This window comes from Phoca vitulina, unplaced genomic scaffold (genome assembly GCF_004348235.1).
Source record: "Phoca vitulina isolate PV1807 unplaced genomic scaffold, GSC_HSeal_1.0 scaffold24, whole genome shotgun sequence".
Classification (NCBI taxonomy): Eukaryota; Metazoa; Chordata; class Mammalia; order Carnivora; family Phocidae; genus Phoca; species Phoca vitulina.
Window position 1 is genome coordinate 16,067,553 of NW_022589727.1, and position 12,682 is coordinate 16,080,234.

Consider the following 12,682-nt stretch of genomic DNA (forward strand, 5'->3'; position numbering starts at 1 on the left):
AGCTGCAGTAGCTCCCCGTGTCCCCACAAGAGCCTTCTGAGAATAAGAATATGGCTGCAGTTTCACTTCCACCTTGCAAAATCAAAACACCTCCTTGCTCACGGTAACTGGGAGCTATGCAAAAAAAGGAATTCTGGGAAATGTAGCTCTAGCTTAGCAAATGTGACATAATACAAATCTACCATACCATCTTGGTCTTTTTTTTTGTTTAAATACTTGTTTGGATCTGTCCCAAGTTTTAACTTCTAACCCTTCTATTATTATTTCTGCTCTCATACTTTCAATTTGCAAGGGGTCTTTCATTTTTTCTAGTCATTGTTAAAAACAGCTTTCCCTTCTTGTTTCATGGTTGTAATACATTCTGGTGCTTTTTAAATTTTTTTCCAGTTTCCCACTGCTTCGTGCCTTTTCTTCCATATTCTCCTTTTAATCTTTTATGTAAGAGGTTTCCCTTACACATCTGGTTATCCTTGCCGACATATTCATATTTAAAAGGCACTTAACTATTAATATTTAAGGCCTCTTCTCTTGGTTAGTTACTTTTTTCAGAAAGAATGCCTCTAGTCTGTAATCAATTTCTACTCAAATACTACTAAATACTCTTACTGCTGTTTTCCCTCTTCTATAGTCTTGTGTATTTATGATGTTTTCACTCCTTTATTAACATTTAAGGGGAATTTCGGAAGAAGGAAAGATAAAACCATAATGTGCAATTCAACATATTTCACAGGAAGTCCCCGAACACAGCTTATAAAGAGTCAATCTTTAAATCTCTGGAAAATTTAAAAGATTTGACTACAATTTAGATTTATGTTTAAGTTATTTAAGAAAAAAAAAAGTTATTTATCTGTTAATCAATGTTATCTGTAAATAACATTAAAAAAAAGATCTCAAAATATAAGGAGCTGCTTCTTTATCTAAAGTAATAACATACTCTAAATTCCAGTGAATCTATGTGATATTTATAGAAAATGTTAGATGACAATAAAGTATGTTTAAATCTCTACTAAGTCAGCTACAATAAGTAACAATGTACACTTCAGAAAGTTATGGTTCCCCTATAGCCTGGCAAAAAGGAAAGGAGGTAAAGAATGGCACTACCTGTGCCCCTCAAGAACATAATGACTAAAACTGTTCCCTTTCATGTCAATAACCTTAATTTTGATTTCAATCAAATTTTCTAATTTATTGCTAAGCAAAGTTTCATGAAAGTCCTTTCTTCTCTTACCTCAAGAGTTAAAATCTTACAGGGTAGGACTCCAGCCTGCTTCTAGACAGAGCATATACTATCCACTTGATAATTTTTTTGTTCTGGTTAGCAAATGAACACTATTTTAAGCAACATATACCACACACATCAATACTATAAGCACCATGTAGCTGATTTGGTACTGTAACCACTTAATTTTAAAAGAATATCAGCATGGGGTAACTGGGTGATGGACATTAAGGAGGACACGTGATGTAATGAGCACTGAGTGTCACAGAAGAATGATGAATCACTGATCTCTACCTCTGAAGCTAATAATACACTGTATGTTACCTGAATTTAAATAAAAATTTAAAAAAAAGAAATATTAGCATTTCAAGCCAACTGAATAATTCTCAAGAGACTTCATTTATTTATGTTTGTAAAAAAGCACTGAAAGTAAAACTGCATGCTCACATTCCAAAATTTGTACTTCCATAGTTCCAAAATTGCTTTTTATGTATAATGGTGTGATTTTTTTAGGTATGTTATGAAGTTAAAATAAAACCTATCTTTATATTCAACAAAAATTAAGAAATATCGTTATGAATGTTAGATCATTAATAAGCTACATGAACTATCTGAAAATACTGTTAATAGGAAAAAAAGATCCTTTCCAATCCAAGGATCTAAAAGTAACACAGGAAATAAAGTTATTAATGTTTTGATATTCCCAAGGACCACAAACACATCGCCTAAACAATATAAACAATACAAACATGCAAACACTCTAAATCTTAAAGTAGGTCCTAATTTACTGTATACATATCTGTACAGCCGGTTATTAATTTAAAAGCTAATTTCATAGATATGCACATATATAGGAAATATATGCATATATATACATATAATATACATCTATAAATAAATATATATAAAACATCAAACCACAGCAGTAAATTAAGGACAAATTCAACTACTCCCAAGTAGTAAATTTTAACTATTTGCTTTTCTTTTTAAATGTCAACAGGTTTATGGTACAAATATTTGAACCAAAATGGTAATCGGTACTTGTTGCTTTTTGCTAGGGTAATACAAGGAGACAGCAGCTGATGCTATTCAACTTTTTCAAGACTTCTGAGAATATCAAATATAAATCTATTAGAGGCCAGTTTAATATATAAGTTGCACAAATAGATCTTTTTAAGGGTAAGAGGCATTTTTCCTTTATTTTACGTAACAGAAAAAATACTAAAGGACAAAAATCTAAAACTAATTTCTCCAAATTTATTATTATTGTTGATTTATTATCAACAAAAATGGTAACCTATAAGTGCAAAGGTACTAAGCTTAATTTCTGAATTTTTAGTAGACAAAAAAGCTGCATTTGAACTAAGGAATTACTCTTCAAAGAACCAGACTCTACTTCACTACCCTCTGGGATTATATGATTATTCTAACAAATTTAAATCCAACAGGTAAGATTTCAGGTTCCCATCTATAAAGAAAGAAGCAGACAAAAAGTAAAGCCTCAGTTTCCAAGGAATAGAATATTAAAAATATAAATGTTTCATACACCATTTTTGTGTTATTTGTGAGGGAGTAACACAAATGAATAAAGGGTTTTAAACAATCCTGATTAGGGTATCTGGGTGGCTCAGTCGTTAAGTGTCTGCCTTCAGCTCACGTCATGAACCGGTCCTGGGATTGAGCCCTGCATCCGACTCTCTGCTCAGCAGGGAGTCTGCTTCTCCCTCTCCCTCTGCCCCTCTCCCCCGACTTGGGCGCTCTCTCGCTCTCTCTCTCTCGCCCGTGCTCTCTCTCAAATAAATAAAATCTTCAAAAAAATAAAATAACAATCCTGATTAATGCATTTAAGTTATTGGAAGGGCAAATATATCAGCAATAAACTTAAATATCAAAAGAACATATAACAGGGCTTTCTCCAGTTTCGCATTTTTAAAAGAAAATTGCCTTTAAAGTTAAAACACTACAAATAAAAATCAACAAAAAAGAAAGCAGTCTTTAGCTAATTTCAAAATAAGGATCATAATAAAACATCACCAGCTCATTAAAATGGATATTTCCAATTTAGGTTAGCATTACTTGAAGTACTGGCTGTTATATAATACAGTAAAATCTGACAACTACCTAAGCCTGAAGTCCAAGAAATACAGGGGAAAATATACATACTCAAATTCTCAAAACTAAAGAAGCACCAAGCAAACAGACTATTCAATATATTTATATCTAAGTGAGGATGCATCTGTATTGCAATTTAAAAATTAATAAATTTTTATTTTAATGCCAATAGATAAATCATATAAACTGATTTTATCTGTTTGAATACCAAAAGTACATTTCCCCCTGACCCTTAACCTATGACCTTTCTCAGATTCAAAAATACAATAAAAGAAAAAGACACTTAAAAATCTCTGATTATTGGGGCGCCTGGGTGGCTCAGTTGGTTAACTGTCTGACTCTTGGTTTTGGCTCAGGTCATGATCTCAGGGTCGTGAGATCAAGCCCCATGTCGGGCTCCTCAATTGGTGTGGAGTCTGCTTATCTCTCTCCCTCTGCTTTCTCTCTCTCTCTCTCAATAAATAAATAAGTAAAATCTGTTTTAAAAAAATGTTTTTTAAAAATATATATCTCCGATTATTACACACCAGGGAATGTTTGTTTCCAAAATTTGTGACAAACTCAAATGAGAGAGAGAAGCAAAGTTTTGAAGAGATTAGTGGTCAGCATTTCAAATTCACTATGAATCATTAAGACTACTTATAAAATACTATTAAAACCTAAAATAACAGTAGTGTTACTATGATGACACAATGACAATTTATTAAGTCCGTTCTTGAGGCTAGAAACTAGCTAAGCACTTCGCATAATCCAATCCTTAAGACATTACAGGTGGGTATTATACCCATTTTCCAGATGGGGACAATTGAGGTACTGTGTTAAAGAACTGGTCAAATATTATAAAACTTAAACAGAGTAAAGAACCAAACCCAGATTTGTCTGAGTCCAAAGCATATGAACTCACCCCAGACACTGTAATATAGAATTTTTTGTATAATACTAGCATAATAGAAAAGGACAGGAACTTAGATATTCCCATAGCTCTTTCTCAAAGAAGTTATAATATTAAAAATAATAACTATGTGGATGGAAAAAATAATAAATAACTATTCTTGCAACAAAAAAAAGTATGCTAAGTCATATTTATAGGAATATGCTTCACGATGAAATAGCATGACCCAGTGTTAATAAAATATTCACACACATTTATATACAAAGAGACCAAAAGTTAAGGGCAATGGGCTGTCCTGTGGTAGGGAAGTAAAAACATAAAAAGCTCTCTACTGCACTAGTTTTACCATATTTTTAAATATATTAAGATTTGGAACCTTGAGGACATTATGCTAAGTGAACTAAACCAGTAACAAAAAGACAAATACTGTATGATTCCACTTACATGAGGTATCGAAGTAGTGAAATTTACAGAATCAAAATGGAGTTATTAGGGGCTGTGGGAGGGGGAAATAAGAAATTGCTAATGGGTATAAAGTTTCAGTTTTACAAAATGAAAAGAGCTCTGTAGATATGTTGTACAACAAAGTAAATATGCTTAATACTACTGAACTGTATAATTTTCAAATGGCTAAGGATGGGGAAAAAAAAGATTTTATAGTAATACATAAATAGCCATACATAGATACATATCAATAGAACAGTCCTGCACTAATACAGTAGCTTTTAGCTACATGTAACTATTAAAATTTACATTAATTTTAAAAACTTAAAACTTTTATTTCCTCAATCAGTAGCCATAGTTTAATTGCTCAACAGCTGTATGTAGCCATTCAAGACACCACAGATAGAACATTTTCAACACAGAAAGTTCTATTAGATAGCACTGGATCAGAGTATAAACAAACAGACTCAAATACATATGGGAATTTGTATTCAATACAAAATTTGTGTGATAAAGGTAATATTTCAAATCAATGGGGAAGAAATATTGAGTAAATAGTGTTGGGACAATTTGTGAGCCTGGGCGAGAACAAAGGAAGACTAAGGGCATTAAGCTAAAGCTGTATCTCAACTCCTATTCAAAAGAAATTCTGGATGAATCAAAGATTTATACTTAAAAGGTAAAATGATAAATGTATTAACACATAATTCTAATTAAGAAAAGCCTTCCCAAACAGAATGGAAGTCCAGAAGCCAGAAAGATTTTTTAGGAAAATAAAAACTTTTAGAAGAATATAGCCCAAACGGGGGGGGGGGGGGGGGGGGTGGGAGGGTGGGATTGTGGTGTGTTCCATTTTCTTAATCAATTGAAAAATATAACTCAGTGGAAAAAAGTAAACTGAAAGTGCCAATATACATAGAAAAGACTGTTCAATTTTACCTGTAATTTAAATATTCTACTAAAAATTGCATTTTCTTTTTTTTTTTTTTTTTTAAAAATTTATTTATGTGACAGAGAGAGACACAGTGAGAAAGGAAACACAAGCAGTGGGAGTGAGAGAGGGAGAAGCAGGCTTCCTGTGGAGCATGGAGCCCGATGCGGGGCTCGATCCCAGGACCCTGGGATCATGACCTGAGCCGAAGGCAGACACTTAACGACTGAGCCACCCAGGCACCCCTAAAAATTGCATTTTCAACCATCTAAGGGCAAAGATAATCCCCAGTGTTAATCACAGTGTGGGAAAGTAGACACTAATGGATGTAAGAACTGATACAACTTATCCAGTCATTTTTAAATATTTAACAAAAACCAAAAGCAACAAATAATATTTATGATAAAATGATGCTGAGTCTAGAACTGACTTTAAAACAACCTGAGGGGGGCATGTGGGTGGCTCAGTCAGTTAAGTCTGCCTTCGGCTCAGGTCATGATCCTGGAGTCCCAAGATCAAGTCCCACATCGGGCTCCCTGCTCAGCGGGGTGTCTGCTTCTTTTTCTGCCCTTCACCCTGCTTGTGCTCTCTCTCGCTTGCTCTCTCAAATAAATAAATAAATAAAAATCTTAAAAAAAAATAACCTGGGAGATAAAAAACTTAGCTGAGAAAAGTTGGTATAGATATAAATAAAGACTGGGAATAAATTTATAGTAGGTGTAACAGGGGGTGGGTATATGGGGATTTATTATACTATTCTATCATTGTATGTTTGAATTTTTCCAAAAAGTTATTCCTACTATGCACAGCCTTTAAACCAGGAATTCCATTTTTAGGAATTTAGCCTATAGTTACATTGGACAAACATAACAATGTCAGTACAAGAACATTCTGTAAAAAAGCCTAAATTTCCACTAAAGGACAGGTTGATAAATTACATTTATCTAAACATAGTAATATCCTATATCTTTAAAAAGTATGGAGGTCAATTATATGAGGGAGATTATGGAAAAAAGATTACGGAAAAAGATCCTAGAAAAAAGAAAAACATCAAGGGCAGAACAATAACTCTAGCTGAACACATTTAAGTAAAAACAAAATCAAACATGTGGATTTGTGAACACCCATGAGATACATGTCCATATTCATAACATTTCTGGGAAGCTATTTCAAAATCTTAATAATGGCTACGTCTGGTTGGGAAGGAGATGGGGGACTAGAAATCTGTGAGAAGGAAACATTTATTTTTCAAACATTTTTTTATACTGTGATTTTTTGGGGGGCATGTGAACATGTTGCATTCACTACATTTATAAGGAAAAACAACTAATTTTTTAAATCCTTCTACTGAGATGATTGTCATTCATTTAGGAACTGTCAGTGTTCAGGGTCAATGCCAGGGAGGAGCTTGTCTCAAGCACATTTAAATTTTACAGAGCAAAACAGATGAGCCGTGACTCTTATTGCTGACCCTATCTAGGGGCTCTTACCGTACCTCTATCTCACCCCGATGATCAATCCGTTAATGTACCATTACAACAAATATTTGCTCTAAAGATGTAAGTTAGAGCCTTCCTTGGTGCTAGTCAAACAATTAACAATTTTTATTGAGTATATAAGTGCCTGGTTCTGGGGGGAAATACAAATGAATAGGATTATAGTCTTGCTCAAAAAGTTTAAAATCTTAGAAAAAATATGCATCCTATGTGGAACAGAGACTAATTTGCCATGCAAACACATTATGTACTGAGACAAGAAGTCAATGAGGAAATGAATAGTGGTTCATGCAAGAAATAGAGAGGGCAGATTTATCTTAAGAGATGAGCTAGATTTAGATACACAGCAGGAAGAGGATTACATAAGACCACTGAAAAGAATGTACAGAAATAAAAAAATTGAGATAGTGAGACTCAGTAGGACTAGAAATGAGGGGTTGGAGGAAGTATAAAATAAATAATCAGCAGGAGTAAAGTTCAAGGTGATATATATCCTAAAAACCAGGAAAAATTAAGATTCTGTAAAACAGGCAAAGGAGAGTTTTAACAAGCATTTGGCAGGACCAGCATGCTAGGTAGGGTAAACTATCTACACGTCTTTGCTTCTTTTTGGCTTGCTTTCTTGACATGAAAAATAAAATAACAAACATTACTTCAATACCTCACTTCCAGACCCAGATTCTAGTGGTCTCTTCTTTCTTGGTCCAATAGCCGCAAGAGCTGTGAGGTTAGCATCTCTATGCTGTATCTGCGCAAGCTCCAACTGTTGTAACTAGAAGATGGAATAAAAAAAAAAAATGAATATTTACATAGAGTCATGCTCAGAGGGAGGAAGAAACTGATCACTAAGCCTACTTCTGTGTTCTTCACCAAATAAGTTAAAGTAAGAAATAAATATAAATTCCCCTAAGAGCCAAGAGCACATCATTTCCTGATGCCTTTACCCCAACAAACTCTTTAGTCCTCAATCTATAAACAGAAGAGGCAGAATTTAGGTAAGGAAGAAGTATAGAATAGAAGAAAAACAAGAAAAGAAAGGCATCTAGAGCTTAATCTCTTCTTACTTTAATCACAGGTAAGAAATGCCTGAAGAATAAATTGAACAGTAAACTGGACAGAAATTGGCCAAACTATAGTCAACCTTTTCAGATTAAAAGAAAACTACTCGAAAATAAAGACAGTTATTGTGTGTCATAGGAAACAGTTCTATGCCGTATGATTTACAAACTGCCTCCTTAAAAATTAACTCATTTAACTCTCACAACACTGAAAAGTATATATTAATTACTATAACAGGATATGAAAATTATACATGTACTCATCTTTTTTTTTTTTTTTTAACTAAGGAAGACATGCTCTAAGAGCTTAGGAAAACTTCATAAAGGTCACATAAATAATAAGTGGTAGAAACAGAACTCAGAGCCAAGTGTTCTTGTTACAAACCCTCTCTATATGTCACATGGATTTACTCTATATTTATCTTCATGCCAAAAATTGAAAGTACTCAGCAAAGCAGGGATAGAGGGAACATACCTCAATATCATAAAGGCCATATATGAAAGACCCACAGCTAATATCATCCTCAATGGGGAAAAACTGAGAGCGTTTCCTCCAGAGTCAGGAACAAGACAGGGATGTCCACTCTGACCACTGTTATTTAATATCGTACTGGAAATCCTAGCCTCAGCATCAAAATCTTATTACTATGGAGGGAAAGAAAGAACGAACCTGGCACTGGTTGCTAGACAAATATTCAAACAAGATCAGGCTCCAAGATAGCCAACTGAAAGTAACCTGTTGAGGGACTGACTACACACACATACAGACACACATACACACACAGAATATTCTTTTAAAAAGAGCACTGACCAAATTTTGAACATATTAATACAAGAGCAGGATGAAAACAGGAAATAGTTTGTGGTGAAATAGGCAGTCTCAAGGAGATGAAAAGTAAAGATCACTTCAGATTATTTTATAATATTAGAGGAAAGACCAAAAATAAGCCATAGGTAACTAAGTCTTTATTAAAGAAGAAAACACAACTTAAAAAAAGAAAAAAGAAAAAAAAAAAGAACAATTCTTCATTTGCTTCACAAATTATCAGGCAGAAATTCCTTTTTTTTTTTTTTTAAAGATTTTATTTATTTATTTGACACAGAGAGAGACAGCGTGAGAGGGAACACAAGCAGGGAGAGTGGGAGAGGGAGAAGCAGGCTTCCTGCCGAGCAAAGATCCAGATGTGGGACTCAATCCCAGAACCTTGGGATCACGACCTGAGCCGAAGGCAGACACTAAACCATCTGAGCAACCCAGGCACCCCCAGAAACTCCTCTTTTAAATTGTGGATTCATTTATATATAAACTGCTGGAAAACTGTTTTCAGGAGTTAGAAACTATCTTTTGTTGATGCTGGCCTTTTAAATAAAATATATAGTGTTAGAATCTGATGCTGTCACACTCTGGAACTTCTAGATGACAAAATACGATTTTAGTTAATCTACCCTGCAGCACAAATCAAACAACAAGCTATATTTTAAAATCTTTCCCTAGAGAAAAATGGCATCTGCAAGATAGTTACAACACATAAAAAGTTTTTAAATTGACCTCTGTCATCAAATTTCCATACCTTTGTAGTAAAACACTCTCTCCCATTCTGCAAATTACACTTCGGTTTTCTGAAATCTCACATACAATGTTTTAAAATTTTGCAAAACTATAACAAAAATTAAAACTTACCATAGTTTTGGTTTGCCCTATGTTACAACAAACTTTCTTAAAAACAATGTATCTTGGCCAGCACAATACAGAAAAACCAGGCATTTTTAACCAGAACAGAAGAACATTCTGGGCATTAATGCAGATTTGGCATACACAAGTGGGGAAAGATGATATGTAAGCCGAGTTCAGTGAAAACAGTCAGGCACTGAGTTAGAGGCTTGCGGGTAGAAACTGGATTGAAAGCGACATGATTATCTACACAGAAAACCTCAAGTCAGCTACAAAAAACAAAAACAAAAACAAAAATCCTCCTAGGACTAATAAATGAATTTAGCAAGGTTGCAAGATGCAAGGTGAACGTACACAATAATCATTTCTAAATACCATTAAGGTACAATTGGAAATTTAGGTATAAACCTAAAACCTATGGATATTTGCATGCAATAAATCACAAAATGCAGATGAAAGAAATAAAACACAGACAAGTGGAAAGACATGCTGTGTTCATGGACTGCAAGACTCAACATTGTAAACATTTCAATTCTCTCAAAATTTTTATAGATTTAACACAATTCCAGTAATTTTTTTTTTTTTTACAGATATGGATAAGTTGATTCTAAAATATATATGGAGGGGCACCTGTGTGGCTCAGTTGGTTAAGCAACTGTTTTTTGTTTGTTTGTTTGTTTGTTTGTTTTAAGATTTTATTTATTTAGGGATGCCCGGGTGGCTCAGTTGGTTAAGTGTCTGCCTTCGGCTCAGGTCATGATCCCAGGGTCCTGGGATCGAGTCCCACGTCGGGCTCCTTGCTCAGCAGTCTCTCTGCCTGCTGCTCCCCCTGCTTGTATTCTCTCTGACAAATAAATAATATCTTTAAAAAAAAAAAAGATTTTATTTATTTATTTGTCAGAGAGAGAGGGAAAGAGAAAGCACAACCTGGGCTCTTGGGATCAAGCCCTGCATCGGGCTCCCTGTTCCCTGCTCAGTGGGGAGCCTGCTTCTCCCTCTCCCTGTACCCCTCCACCCTGCTTGTGCTCTCTCTTACTCTCACTCTTTCTAATAAATAAATAAATAAATCTTAATGAATGAATGAATGAATAAAGTAAAATTTATATGGAAAGGCAAAGGAACTAGAAAAGCTAAATCAATTTTGAAAAACAAAAAAAAAAGGAACAAAATTTAAAGAATTTACACCATGTGATTTTAGAAGTACTTATAGAGGGCTACAGTAATCAAAATAATGTGATACTGATAAAGGAACAGACACACAGAATAATGAGACAGAATAAAGAATCAAGAAACATATCCACATAAATATGGCTAATTGATTTTTGACCAGGGTGGAAAACAACTCAATTGAGAAAACATAGTGTTTTCAACAAATGTTGGAGCAATTGGACATCACATGTGAAAAAATAAATCTTGACATTAAACCTCACACCTTATACAAGAATTAACTCAAAATGTAAACTATAAGCTTCTAGCAAAAAGTGTAAGAGAAAAAAAAAAGTGTAAGAGAAAATCTTTGTGACTTAGGGCCTAGCAAAGCGTTCTTAAGACATGGCACCCAAAGCAGGTCCATTAAAAAAACAAACAAACAAACAAACAAACCATGACAGATTAGACTTCATATAAATTAGAAAAGTCTGCACTATAAAAGACACAGTTAAGAGAACAAAAACCCCACACTATTTAATTTCTCTGTCTCCAATCTCTATATGCCTTTTCTTTTTCTTGTTTTATTGTACTGGCAATATAACACTGAGTAATAGTGATGAAAGCAGACATCTTTGCCTTTTTCCTAATCTTTGAAAGAAAGCATTTGGTCATTTCGCCATTAGGAATAACATTAATAGCAGGGTTTTAATAGCTGCCCTTTATCAGATTGAGGAAGTCCCTTCTATTCCTTGATTCTTGAGAGTTATTAATACATGTTGAAATCTATCTAATGTATTTCTGCATCAATTGACATGATCTTTCTTAGACTGTTAACATGGTAAATGATACTCACTGATTTGTGAATTTTAATCCAGCTTTGCATTCCTGGGGTAAACTCCACTTGGTCATGATGTATTATTTTATATGTTACTAGATTTCATTTGCTAATATTTTTTGAACATGTTTACATCTATGTTCACAAAGGAGATGGAAATGTAGTTTTCTTATTTTGTAATGTTTATCTGGTTTATTAGGGTAATGCTGGTCTCATAAAATGAACTGTAAGAGTTTTTAACTCTTCCGTGTTCTGAAAGAAATTGTGTAGATGTAGTGTTCATTCTTCTGTAAATGTTTGGGAGAATTTACTAAGTAAAAATCATCTGTGCCTGGAGATTTCTTTATTGAAAAGTTTTAACTATAAATTCAATTTATTTAATAATTATAGAACTACTGTGGTTAACTACTTCACTTGGCTAAATTTTGATAGCTTGTGCTTCTCAAGAACTTGGTATTTCACCTAAGTTGCATGGAGTTGTTCATCTGTATTCCCTTATCCTTTTGACATCTGCAGCATCTGTAGTGATTTTCTATCTCTTTTTTCCTGATATTGGTGATTTATATCTTCTTTTTTCTTTGTCAGTCTTACTAGAGATTTATCAATTCTGTTGATCAAAGAACCAGCTTTTGGTTTTACTGATTTTCTCTATTTTTTTCTTCAGTTAGTGGAAGTCATTGATTTCTGCTTTTACCTTTATTTCTCTTCTTCTGCTTACTTGGTTGTATATTGCTCTTCTTTTACCAGTTTAAGGTAAAAGCTTAGATTATTGATTTGAGATCTTTCTTTTCTAATATAAGCATTTTTTCTATCCTTTTACTTTAACCTATCTACATCATTACATTTGAAGTGAGTTTCTTGTAAACAGATACAG

At 33.8% G+C, this 12,682-nt stretch overlaps 1 protein-coding gene across 1 annotated transcript in view; it reads right to left on the reverse strand.

Moving 5' to 3' along the window:
- The window catches only part of TAF4B (TATA-box binding protein associated factor 4b), a 124,588-nt gene that overhangs the window by 21,822 nt on the left and 90,084 nt on the right, over positions 1–12,682 (reverse strand). The window contains exon 14 of the mRNA XM_032421293.1: positions 7,756–7,866. Coding sequence (XP_032277184.1) covers positions 7,756–7,866 — 111 coding nt within the window. The remainder of the gene's footprint in view (positions 1–7,755; positions 7,867–12,682) is intronic.